The 13,674-nt window shown below is 46.1% G+C and overlaps 1 protein-coding gene across 19 annotated transcripts in view; it reads left to right on the top strand.

Moving 5' to 3' along the window:
• Window positions 1-13,674, top strand: part of STARD8 (StAR related lipid transfer domain containing 8) — a 154,681-nt gene that overhangs the window by 107,063 nt on the left and 33,944 nt on the right. Inside the window, exon 1 of one of the 19 annotated variants that reach the window (XM_065556560.1) lies at window positions 11,676-12,296. The exons of 17 other annotated variants lie outside the window; for them this stretch is intronic. Coding sequence is in view for 1 of the 2 variants with exons in the window: in XM_005279531.5 (XP_005279588.1) it covers window positions 12,260-12,296 (37 nt within the window). In the remaining variant the exon portion in view is untranslated. Of the gene's footprint in view, window positions 1-11,675; window positions 12,297-13,674 lie in introns of those variants that run through there. One more of the 19 variants, XM_005279531.5, reaches the window with a different exon arrangement.

The raw sequence follows: 13,674 nt of genomic DNA, 5'->3' as shown, positions 1-13,674 counted from the left end.
ATGTTGACACAGGAGAAGCTCTCCCATTGACATAGTGCTGTCTACACCAGGAGTTAGGTCGGTATAACTACGTTGCTCATGGGGTGGCTTTTCACACCCCTGAGCGATGTAGTCAACCAATGTACATTTGTAGTGTAGACCTGGCCTAAATCTCTGCAGAATTAGAGCCTAAATTTGTTCATACACCTAGCTTCCAATGTACCAGTTGTGATAGTCAGATGGGGCTAATGGATGAGGCAAGGTTTGGGCAAAGTAAGTGCCTGTCTGGGCTACTGGCTGACAGCTCACTGGAAGTCGTGGAGGTGGATTTGGAATTACATTTTAGGGCTTGTCTATGTGAATAATTAACTCACAGCAATCTCAGGTGTGATTCTACCTTGCGCTAGCTTGCAGCAAACTAACTGTCCATATGGACCCTGCTGGTGCTCATTAACAGTTAAGTAATGTGCAATGTTCTAGTCCTCTTTGAAAGAGGACTACATTAGAACCTCAGAATTATGAACACCTTGGGAATGGACGCTGTTTGTAACTCTGAAATGTTCGTAACTCTGAACGTTATGGTTCTTCTTTCAAAAGTTTACAACTGAACATTGACCTAATACAGCTTTGAAACATTACTATGCAGAAAATGCTGCTTTTAACCATCTTAATTTAAATGAAACAAGCACAGAAACAGTTTCTGTACCTCGTCAAGTCTCTTTTTTAAAAAACTCTGGGGTTTTTTAGTCGTTTGTTTAACAAGTACTGTACTGTGTTTGCTTTTTTTAGTTTTGTCTCTGCTGCTGCCTGATTGTGTATTTCCGGTTCCGAATGAGGTGTGTGGTTGATGAGTCAATTTGTAACTTTGGTGTTTGTAAATCTGACGTTCTACTGTAGATCAAAGTGCATTAACAGTGTCATCGGTGTCCACACAGACAGTTAGTCTGCAGCAGGCTAGTGCAAGGTAGATTCCCACTCCTGCTTGCTGTGAATTTAGGATTGCCAAATTTCTACCCACACAAAACCGAATACCCTTGCCCCGCCCCTCTTCCGAGGACACGCCCCTGCTCACTCTATCCCCCGCTCCCTCTGTCAATCTTTCTCCCCACCCTCACTTGCTCATTTTCACCAGGCTGGCTCAGGGGGTTGGGGTGCGGGAGGGGGTGAGGGCTCCAGCTGGGGGTGCAGACTCCGAGGTGGGACCAGAAATGAGGAGTTCAGGGTGCAGGAGGGGGCTCTGGGTTGGGATTGAGCGGTTCGGAGGGTGGGAGGGAGATTAGGGCTGGGGCAGAGGGTTTGGCCATGGGAGGTGGTCGGGGGTGCAGGCTTGGGGCGGTGCTTATCTCAAGCATCTCTGGAAGCAGTGACATGTCCCCTCTCTGGCTCCTATACGGTGGTGCGGCCAAGCGGCTCCGTGTGCTGCCCCATCTGCAGTCGTCGCCCCCGCAGCTCCCATTGGTCGCAATTCCCGGCCAATGGGAGCTGCAGAGCTGACACTTGGGGCGAAGCAGCGTGCGTAGCCCCCTGGCTGCCCCTACGCGTAGGAGCCGGAGGGGGGACATGCTGCTGCTTCCGGGAACTGCATGGCAGGCAGGAAGCCTGCCTTAGCTCCATTGTGCTGCCGACTGAACTTTTAACGGCCCGGTCAGTGGTGCTGACCGGAGCTGCCAGGGTCCCTTTTCGACCAGGCATTCCAGTCGAAAACCAGACACCGGGCAACCCTGTGTAAACTAAATGTTCATAGAGACAAACCCTCAGTATCTGAAGTGCAGGGATGGTGAGGTGGAGAGGAGGCAGATGGTTCCAGGGAGCTGGAGAACGATTTGGAATTGTCATTCTTTAGTGGCAGCACATTTTTTTAAAAAAGGCGGGGAAATCTGCTCTTCAGGTCTGAAGCCTAAAGTAACATCTTGTGCCTCTGCTGGGAAATCAGCTTTCACTGCTCCTGGATAGTGTGTCTAGGCAGCAGTTTTCATATATGGGACGTCAGCTTGTGCTGGCAATACTGTAGAAAGCATATTGACTAGATGGAATCCGGTTAACCATGCTGGCATTTAAGGCGTTTTAAGTTAGCAGCTGGTTATGACAAATAGTGATCTGGGTTTTCAGCTCTTCTGAACCAAGGTCCAACTCCCATTGAAGTTAATTGGAGTCTTTACATTACTTGCCTAGAAAATGGATTGTTTTACAGTTCTGCAAAAAGGTTGCAACGCATTCTCTCCTGGTAACAAACACTGACCTTTCTAAATAATTAACAAATACTTAAAAATTGAGGGAAATAGCCAAGTTATTATTTTTCAATGTCTGGATTTAAGAATTTTTGAGAATGTGCCTGATTTTCAGAGGCATTGAGAAAAGCCAGTAGGTTTTTAGTACAGCAAGGAAACTTCAAACCGTATGTAGAATTGATAAGAAGGCTGGTTCTGCTGATGCCAGAGCAGCCGAAAATACCACATTACAGAGAGGAAAGCAGTTCTGTGCAATGACTACTGGCCAAAATTAGAGCTGCCACCCATTTAGACTTTATAGCAAAATAATTTTCCTGGATCTGGCCGGCTTTGTATGATGGTCACTGTCCTGCCTTCACATAGGGTTCAGTAATGCTCTCTGGCAAAAATGGCACCCATAATTCACCACTGGTGCAGCCCCACTGGTTGTAGCCATGTTGGGAGCATTAGTGTGAACAAGACTCAGGTGGGATCAGGTGTTATTTCCAGTGTGTGGTCCATTAGTTCTCTGAGCATTAAAATTTCCTGCCCCTTGTCTACACTATGGCTTCCACTGTTGCTAGAGGTGGTGGTGAGTTTTGGGTCCCATTTTTTGGCCAACATAGAGAAGGTGATTGTATGGTGGCCAAGATACAATGCTGCATCCTCTCACCATCGAAGTACCTACAGTGCAAGCATCTCAGCATTGAGATGAGCAGACTGGCCCATGGCTGACTTGAGTTCAGATTAAGGTGGGTTGCCTTAGTCCAAACAAAGTGTTTTTGTCATCAGTAGGACGATTAACAGGAAAGTGATGGAGCAATCCCAGAGAGGGTGGGATATATACATTTGTTTTGTGTAGCATCTGAGTAGTTGGTTTTGTTTTGTTCTTTTGTGCCTTTAATCTCTGTAATTAAAGCACCCACCTTCCACTGTATTAAAAGCCATAGAAATTAGTTAAATATATCAATACTTTAATGGCTGCGTGGTTACCTAGGAGCATTGAGTAGGGAGAGATACACATCTGCTCACTCACATAGTAAAGTAACTGCTGCAATCCAAAGTGTGTGTTCATGCTTTCCTTTGTGTGTGATCTTTAAGGGAGGCGGACTGACAGAGGTACTGCTGTTCCTTAAACATTAAAAAGAAGAACAGGAGTACTTGTGGCACCTTAGAGACTAACAAATTTATTAGAGCATAAGCTTTCATGGACTACAGCCCACTTCTTCGGATGCATCCGAAGAAGTGGGCTGTAGTCCACAAAAGCTTATGCTCAATAAATGTGTTAGTCTCTAAGGTGCCACAAGTACTCCTGTTCTTCTTTTTGCGGATACAGACTAACACGGCTGCTACTCTGAAACCTTAAACATTAAGAAGAAGGTACCCCGAGTTACCCAACATCACTTCCACTTTGAAAGAATCTGCTCTTTGGGTCAGCTCTGTAAACGTTGCCTATAATTTTGCACCTGCAGTAACGTGTCCACCATTGGGTTGTAGCTTCAAATGCCAGAACATAGATATCTAACTGCCTAACAGTGGCTCCAGATTGGGTGCTAAGAAGTCGAAATGCTGCCATTTGTGCCTGTGATTGACTATGCTGACACTGATTATTGGTGCAACATTATGTGGGGGTAGGGGCGGGGAAGGGTAGAAATTAAAGGCCATTTTGAAAAGCAGCTGTCCTTTATGTCTAGCCAACTGTGTGGCAGAAGTTTTGTTAAAGTTCCTGTTTCTGTAGATTGCACTGGAGTGTCTTGGTGTTTTAGCTTGTTATGGGTTTATGAACTGGAAATAGGAACTTCCCTTCACATTTGAAGGTTGTTTTTTATCCTTATTTTCCCAACACTTACTCCCAAGCCCCCTCACAAATTAGCTTCCAGCATTTCTACCAAAACCTGTTTCAGTGTGCAGCGGAGTTTCTGGGGATTCTTGGATTCTGTGTGGTTACCACTCAGAGCAGAACTTGAACTGTTTGTGCACATCTGTGTCCGTTTCCCTCTGGTTGGTTTGTGTGTCTGTGCTTCGCTTCACTTTGAGAGCCTGCAGGCTGGAGGGGGTCAAGGTAGGTGGGCTACTCTTCTCTTCTGAGACACAAATGCAGCAAGTTGTGTGAGTTCTAGGTTAGTCCCAGCTGGATGTTTTGTCTGGCCAAACACATTTTGAAACTCATTTTATTTTTATTGAAAGATTCAATATGACTTCTTTAAAAAGAGCCTGACTGACTACGTGGAGCAAATGTAGCAATAGTATAAGAGTCAGGAAGAGAATAGCTTAAAGTGTGCAGAAGAAAAACAGGTTTCAGTGGTAGCTGTGTTAGTCTGTATCAGCAAAAAAAAATGAGGAGTCCTTGTGGCACCTCCCACGGAAAGCTTATGCCCAACTAAATTTGTTAGTCTCTAAGATGCCACAAGGATTCCTTGGGGTTTTTTTTAGAAGAAAAACAGTAACTTGGCATCCCAAAATCTAGATCCAGGCAAATGTAACCATCCCATGATGCAGGAGGTGGATGATCCTGCCAAACCAAAGCTCAGAGGGCCTCCAATACTATTAGTTTGCCTTGCCAGCTCCTTGTCCCAAGCACCATAGTGGGCAAGTTGCCCTGGTCCTTTGGGCCTCCCGTCCTCAAAAAAGAGCTGAGGTTTGAGTTGACTGTCGCATCCTTGGGTCAAGGGGGGAGGCGTCTGTGTTGTCTCCCTGGCACAGCACTTCATATATCTCGATCAGAAAAGCTGGTGAAATGCAGGTGGGGGAGGAGGAAAGAATGGTTGATTGGCGTCTTGCCTGCTGTATGCCCTGTCTTATTTTTTCCCATTAGCACCCTTCACGCTCCCTTGTTTCCGCCAGACATGTGTTATGCAGCTGCAAAGTTTAAATATGTCACATTTAACCCTCGAGCGACCACCACGCTCTTGCTATCAGGTGCAAGCTGAGGGTCATGAGAGGAAGCATCCTGCTGTGGCCAAGGAGGAGTAAAAAAGCTAAAATGCAGAGCAGGGCGGAAATGTGTATGTGGGACATGTGTATATAATTACCTGTGATGGAGGGACCGCATAGAATTTCGTCCTACGCACAAACACATGTGAACTACCCCTGCTAAATGCATGTCTGGCTAGGTCTGTCCTGTCCACTATATGTTCCCGATTGTAAAGCCAAAGCACAGAGAGAAGCAGACACAACCCCCCTGCTGCTGTAAACTCCATCGGCCTGACTGGCCACTTCCTCCTTCATTTAGCTAGTAAACAAGAAGGCTAAAGATAACTGCAGTTACGCGAAAGCCTAGTGGAAGGCAGCCCACAGCTGTCCGTCTCTGTCTTTCCCCTCAAAGCAGGCCTTCTGCAGCCCCTCTAATCTGAGCCTGCAGTGCTGCCATATACTCAAAGCTGCAACAGTTTGGTTGATTGAAGTAATCCCATGATCTTCAGTGCAGCATAAAGTGAGCAGTGGCTTCTCTCAAGGTGAATATCAAGATATATTGGCCCAGTGAGGCAAATGTTGAAAGAGGAGGAGCTGGACATCAGTTTTCCCCCTCTATGAAATGGGAAGAATCGCATGTATCCACCTCTCAAAGGTCTAGAGTGTGACCTAATTTATTTGGGGGCCAGTTCTGCCCTTGGAAAAAGATACTTGCAATTCCCATTGAAGTCAATGGGAGCTGCACACATGAATGTAAATCTGGCCCTTATGTTTTAAAAGGCTGTTGAGACCCATCAGTGTAAGACATTCTAGATGTTCAAAGGACTATATTTAAAGTCTAATGCATCATTAGGGTTGAGATTTTAAACACACAAGGTGGGAAAGCTTAAGTTATGGCAGTGTGGCTGCACACAACAGGGCAGAATTTGGCCTTTCGGCCCATAGTTATATATTTCTGCATATCGCATAGTCTTCACTCCTGTACCTCTCTATAGTGGCACTGTGACTTCAGTGCTTGTAAAATACAAGGTGTAACTTCTGCTTTTAGTATTGAATTTCCTTTGCTTTTAAGAGAGGAAGAAAGAGAAGAGCGACTGACAGCAGCTCACTGAATAGCCCAGCGTTGAAATAAAAGCTTCCGTGAATGGAGCCACAGATGCGTGCCTGGGCGTGTGGAGGAAATAGTACCCTGTGCATAGGCAGAATGGCATTTCTAAACTGAATTTCTTCAGAGCCTAGCACTGAGCACTCTCCAGCCTCCGAGCCTGTTAGGTACCTTACTGAATCTTCACAACCCTGCTGGGAAGTAGAGGGATGCTGTTATCCCCATTTTACAGATGAGGAGACTAATGCAGAGGGTGCAGTGAGATTTTTTTTTTTACGTCTAATGTCAGTGCTTACGAGAATGAACAGGGCAAGGAACCTACAAAGGCTTGTGTGGGCCAGAGGTAACTAAGGGAGATGCCCTTGGAACTAAGAGGAGACATGAGGGGGACAAAAGAAGAAAATGGCAGGAGCCTACACATAATTGTTCAACAGACACTTCAAGAAAAGAACTGAGTGCCTGCAAAGTCCAGGGGGCACTTGTGGATTGCAGGTGGCTGGGAGTAAGCAAGCACCTTGTCCTGTCTGGAAAGTTTGTTTTGATAATAGAACAGCAGCTTGTTAGCTTGTCAGGGCCCTTCATTCCACTCCTCTCTCTGTACTGAGGAGAGCTTGCTAACTATATGAGAGTCCTGCAAGTTCTCTGAGCCTATACCTGCCAGAGCCCAGGAACAGGGCACCATTTGAGGTGGGGGTGGGGTATCTTAGACCTCTGCTCTTCTTGTCCCTACACATTCATTTGGTGCTTGTCTTCTATAACTGGGGAGTCTCTGGCTTACTGAAAAACAAAGCGCTGGAGATCAAGCAACCCCTCCTTCTTCCCCCAGTGGATTTGCAGAGGAGAAAGACTAGTGCCTTGACCGGGTTTGCAAGATCAGAGGGGGTGGACTGGACCGGACTATTAGTCTGGTCTGACTGCACTTCAGAGAGAGCAGTATCCATCCCTCCACCGCAGGAACTAGTGTAGGTGCGATCTGGGACCTTATTGAAAGATGTTGGGGAAGAAATAAGGGTCTCCTGGAGGGAGGGACCTCCCTCACCTTCCCAAAAGATGACACTGCCTATCACATGTACACACACATGCACAACCAGGCACATGTACACACAACACACTCGCCTGTATTTAAGTAGCTCTTGTCCTCAGCTGACTCAGAGCATTCCTTCCTCCAAATCACTCTTCTTGTTTATCCTGCACAGTACAGTAAATGTCTGGGATGTAAACAGGAAAGTGATCCATTTCTTAAGCTGTGCAACTGTCTAAATTGGTTCTGTCATTGACTCGTGAACTCTCCTCTGCTACAGCTCCAGTTCCCAGCCAGGCCCCAAATCGTGGCTGCTCTCTGTTGACTTTCTGCCTGCCAGTATTTTAGATTCCCAAGGGTTCCTCAATTGTGACAGAATCAGTGCTGTTAAAATTAGACAGACTATTTCAGGATTTGAATGTGGTGGAGGCATTTGAACAATCCCTTGTTGGCAGTGCAGCAGGGTGCAGTTTCCAAAGCTTGCAAGCCCTTGTAACGGTGTGAAGGTTAATTATGGAAACCCACCGCATCTGGGACAGTGTCCAGTGGAGTTTCTTACTCTTGTCTCCATACTCTATCTGTGCTTGTGGCTGTTAAAGTTTATGAGGTTGGCTGATTGTATGGGGAGTTACATGAATAGACCAAATCAATTACTGTTTATCAGTGACGTGTGCCGAACCGTGGAGGCTCGGATTCAGGTGTGGCTGGTGAATGCTACTGGGATACAGGATGTAAAAACTTGGCACACCTCTCCCATTCTAAAAAACTGCTCCTCACACCACATGTTTGTATGAGAAACGGGTCCAGAGCAAAACTCAGAGCTGGGTTTCCCAACCCTAGGATGGCTAGGGGTGAGAGCATAGGGCAGGAGCATGGCTGGAAGCCTCTAGTGTTGGAATATCACTATTCACTTGCTTAATGTTACATGTCTTTGAGGGTCAGGGATGGAATAATTCCATTTGCTTTGCTTCCTCTGCAAGTCTTGGTGTGAGCAGGAGTCGTAGGAGCTGATTCCCCTCTCCCTTACACTGGTGTAAATCAAGAGTAACTCCATAGACCTCAGTAGAATAACACTGGTGTGAGAGAGAGGAGAATCAGGCCTGCAGAATAGTATCACAGAATTCTAGAAAATGAAACTGGAAAGCACAGGGATGGTTGCTTTTTTTTAACAAGTGGGCTGGGTTAACTAACCTAAGCTAAGCTCCACATTCCACCGATGAGAAGCAGGTGAACTCAGCTTACCCAAGTTTTACCCACAACGACACTACTGCTGAAAAACACCTATTTAAACAGTATATTTTCCATACCCAGCGGCCAACATGGGATTGTTCCTAATGGTATGTTCTGCACTGCTTTTCTCCAGCTTAGTTTTATAGATCTATATTTATCATCAATATCAAGGAGAGAGATGAGTGCACTCTACACTTAATAGGCCAAATTGTGTTCTTCCTTACACCTGTGCAATCTGATTCTAGCGTCAAATTCAATGAGGTTGTAGCAGCATCAGTGAGAGCAGAGCTAGGCATCACAGGCAAAATTCATCCCTGCTGTAACTCCAGTACAGTTACAACAGGGATGAATCTGGCCCAATATGTTTAGCATAAGTAGGGATCCAAGTCCTATGTGTAAAATTGCTATTTCAGAGCCCAGTCCTCTTAAGAAACAGATGTGTTCTCCATGGCCCAGCGAACATACCAGACTTTTCTGTCGGTTCCATAATAAATAGGAAGGCGTTTACGTTTACAGACTAGGGAGAGAAATTAAGTTCCACTTCTGCATATTTAACTTATTATGCAATAGTTTATTTTAAACCAGGATGGAAACAAAACCCACACCAAAGTGCTGCACACACTAACGCCAGAGCTTAGATGGAGTCTAATAGAAAGAGCCTGCATTCCCCCCTCGCATCTGCCCAGCATCTTATTTCATAGCTTTCCATGATGGGCATCTTTGTGATGTGGTTTGTTTTTCACGCACTAATTGCCTGTGTGAGACGTTTTTTTATGGGGAATTTGGAAACTTGCTCTGAAATTCTGGAACCCTGGTTGTATTGTTTTGTTTTGAAGGGGAGGTGCGGAGTTGGAGCTTTGGGAAATGGTTTTCTAGCTGTAATTAAATCTGCCTCCACTGTTTGTGGCTTGCTGGTTTTAGACCTGTCCACATTTTGTTGTACCCCACCGGGTTTTGTAGCTCTCTCTCTGTTACAAGGCTTAACTGAGCAGTCATTAGTGGCTTGGGGTTTCCACGGTCCCTTAAAACACCGAGGGAGAGATTCTGTCCCCTGCGCTGGCCCCTATTTGCCACTTTAGTTGGTGTTTAGGGGCCCTAAAGGTGCCCAAAGTGACTAGAGAAGAATTGCCTCAGCCCAAACACAGCTTAGGCAAGGCCTGCCTAATTAGTCCTGCACTTCTCTTCCTGTAAGCGCCAATGTAAAGTGCATGCTGGGAGTGGGGTATGTGTGTGTGTCTCTATCACCCCTGGCATTACAGAGTTACAGCCAAGAGACTGCCCTGGTAGGCTGCTATAGTTTTGAGCAACCTCTGTGGCTGTTCTAATTTCTGTGTGGGACACGTCGGCCTACAGCTGCCCAGAATCCAGAGGGGGCAAAGGTGATTTAAAGCCATCTTTGCCCCATTCTCCTCTTGGGTTTGCACCTTATGTGCTGCAGCTCCAAAAGGCGTAGAACTGGACCTTACATTGCCTCTCCAAGAGAAGGCTGAAGGGTGATCAGATTGTTCTGCACACTCAGTGTATTTTCTCTTTGCAATTCAAGTGCATGTGTTCAGATATCTGCTGTCATGGCCAGCCCGCCAAGGATTGAACTGAGGACCTCCAGAGTTAAATGGGTGAGCTACTACAGCTCGAGCTAAATACCGAAGTTCTGTGGATGCAACAGACTCAGGCCTTGGCTACACTTACCAGCTAGTTCGACGGCTGGAAATCGAAGTTCTGGGTTCGACTTATCGCGTCTAGTCTGGACGCGATAAGTCGAACCCGGAAGTGCTTGCCGTCGACTGCGGTACTCCAGCTCGGCGAGAGGAGTACCGCGGAGTCGACGGGGGAGCCTGCCTGCCGAGTGTGGACCAAGGTAAGTTCGAACTAAGGTACTTCGACTTCAGCTACGTTACTCACGTAGCTGAAGTTGCGTACCTTAGTTCGAATTAGGGGGGTAGTGTAGACCAAGCCTCAGATCCTCTATGGCTCAGGCTCAGAGACCTGTCACACACATTCGTCAGTGGGTTACATCAACATAAATTTCCCATTTACAAAAAAAACCAACAACAAGCAGTCTGCATTACTGATAACCATAGTGATTATGATGGAGTTTCTAAGGTCATTTATGTTGCATTTGAGGAGTAATTTCTGCACTTTCAGTAGTGAAACTAGAGTAAATTTCACGTTATTTCTAGTCAGTTTCCCTTTATGAAGCTCATTCAGTAGCTTGGTGCTGTTGTGTTGGGGTTCCCAACATGGCAGCGGGGAAAATTAAAGATAGAACTTCTATTATTTAATTGAAATTAAAAAGGTACCAAGAAAACACAAACGGGGCTAAATCCTGGCGTCGTCTTACACCATCTTAACATGTTATTTGTTGTTTATTGTTCATGTTGGATTCTCAGGAAAGGAGGTTTCGGGGGAATGTTTTTATTTGACAATTCCATCAACAACATGATGAATGAAACCGGATCCAGTGTCTGACACGGAGAACTCTGGTCTCCATGTGTCTCTCTAGCCTGCTTCCTGTTGGGAACCAATAGAAGGCACTGTGCCACAGTTCAGCCTGAACAGTATGCAAAATAAAGAGAGATCCTGCATCGAGAAGTCTGGGGTATGGACTCCTAGAAAATGGGACACATTGGGAATCATAGAAATGGGGTACTTTGCATGACTTTTTCTCTCTTAAATCATAACCTCATTTCTTCTGGGTCTTGTGGAAGAAGTGGATATTTTAGAGAGACTGGAAGAGGGGGTGTTGGGCTGGTGAGCTGGGATGGGAAGGGTATTTACTCAGGCAGTAATGGCTCCCAATGGCTTTCTTGAAGTCCAGTGGGAGTATTCTGGTTTTACACTGGTATAATGCAGAGAAGAATTTGCCCCGTTTTGGACCTCCACTGGTGACAGTGGGCTGCTCAGCTGATCATGATTTCAAGGCCCTTGCGGAGCTTGTGATGGGTGGGGGAGAGAGAAATCTGGCTGGAAATCTCGCAGGCAGTCTCGCAATCTTTGTTGATGCTGCAGCATGCGCACCTGTGACATCTCTCTGGGTGCTGCTGTGATGTTGTTTTTCTTTGGTCAGGAGTTTGGAATCCAGTTGGGTTATTCTCGTAACTATTGTTCTACCCATTCTTCTTGCGGCTCGGAAAGATCCTTTTCAGGATTTCCGTGGGAAAGTACTTTTCATGGAAAGGGTGGGAGGGAAAGAGGAAATCAACCGCAGTCTCTTGGCCTGAACAGAAACACTTTGAAACCTTTTCGGTGCTGGGGCTGGTAGTGGCGGTGAGCTTACCATGGGTGGTTAGGCTGTTGGAGCTATGAGCCCCACGTTCCCAGTGCAGCGGATCTTGGGAACCTATTCTTAGAGGAACGATTTGGGGGAAAACAAAGGAGTCACCATTGCAGGGTGAACTGTTTAAAAGGCAGAGAGCTCCATTCCGACAAGCAAGAGAAAAGGCAGATTTCCCCCTCCTCCCCCTCGTCCATCCAGTGCCATTTGGACTGACTCCAGTACAAGGGAAGGAAATGTCGCTCTCTGACTTCACGTTTCCACTGGTGATGTGAAGTATAGTTCATTTGGATCCCAGATCTACCAAGTGAGCGCATGCCGTTCGCTGCCTTTCTGGAGGGGCAGGTGGGAGCCCTCCTCTGTCTGCCGAGAATCCTTTGATTCCACGTCCTTTCCCTCTCCCGCCATCTGCCTCTGTCTGCAGCTTGAATAACCTTTGAAGGAAACACCGTAGTGTGGCTGTTTTTGCTCCTGTGAGGCCCAGAGGTTGCATGGATGGTTGATCAGACCTGCTCGGCGTCAGTTCTGCAATGCTGTTTTATCAGTTCAATCTGTCTACTGTAAGGGGTAAGCTCAGCACAGCAATGTGTGCTCAAAAAGGATCACAAAACTCCCTTTGCAGCTCCTGTTTGTTTCTTGGCTTTTCTCTTGGGAAGTTTTCTCAGCCCGGTCAGTTCTGTTTTAAAAAAAAAAATAATAATAAAGATCCAGGGTCTTGTTTGGTGACCAGCGTGGAGTTTGGAGAGTCTCATTCTTGGTTTTGGTAGATAGGTATTACCATCACAAAAACTGCCACTTTTATTGGCCTCCTTAATGGGTCGCAGACTGAACTCCCCTTTCATTTCTAGTAGGGGTCCCTTCCAGGTCAGAGTAAGGCATGTTGGGTGAGGAGGTGTGTGGGCCGCAGCTGTTCTGCGGATAGAAGAGAGATTCATTCTCCAGGGCTGTCAACCTGGCAACTTTGATTTGACAGAAGATAATGGAGCATGGGTATTTTCCTGCATCTGAGTTACAACATTCACATTTTTAAAAAGCATTCCCCCTGCAATGGAAGGAGGTGAAACGTCTTTTATTTTGTGATTCTGGATGGATTGTGCAGTCGGGCAGGCGAGGGTTCATGTTGGTAGGGTTTTTGGAGCATGATCTGTGTTTAACTGGGAATGACCTGATGGCTTTCCTCCCAATGCTTGTGCTCAGCTAAGCACGGTGCCCTTAGGTTGCCAGTAAATGTTTTCTCCTTTTTAAACAGGACATAAAATACTGATTTACTCTCCTCCCTAAGATCTGGAAATACCTCCAGTGCAAGAAGAGGGAGCAGAAGTCACACCGCATGGTCCTTAGAAGGGATTACTGTTTTCTGATCACTCATATCAGGCTTCTCTGAGCTCTTTATAGTTTGCATACGGTGCACTTTGCTCTGTGCTGCTGTTCCAAGCCTCCTGTGTTATACAGTTTATGACAGCGTGATGTGGGTTGGAGGAGACAAACACACACACATGTGCACATTTTCCAAAGTAACTTTCCCTGAATTAAAATGACAACTACTTTCCAAAGTAACTTAATCTTAATTCAAATGACAGTTGGACCTGAGTGCCAACATTTAGATCTGGATTTACATTTTTGGATTTTGACTCTTTCAGAATTCAGGTGGATTCAGATCCAAGGTTTTGGTTCGGGCCAATGTAGAGTTAAGGGCAGCTGCAAAATTTGGATCCAGATCTAGAATGATATTCCAAACCTTCTTTCCCAAAGCCTGGAGGCATTCGGTCCCAGGTTTTAGCTCAGTCCTATCTCTAAGTGAAATATTTATTTTGTGCTTTTTTCCATTGCTCTGAGTCTCTAATAAATGTATTGAGTGCTCCTGACAGGGGCTGTTGATGTCATTGGGGGTGCTTCCTTCCAAGACGCTCTTGCCTGAACCGGCCATATGTCCATCTATAGGACA

The sequence above is a fragment of the Chrysemys picta genome, chromosome 9 (assembly GCF_011386835.1).
Source record: "Chrysemys picta bellii isolate R12L10 chromosome 9, ASM1138683v2, whole genome shotgun sequence".
Lineage (NCBI taxonomy): Eukaryota > Metazoa > Chordata > Testudines > Emydidae > Chrysemys > Chrysemys picta.
Note: the sequence above shows the minus strand (reverse complement) of the source record. Positions and strands in the feature narration are given on the sequence as shown.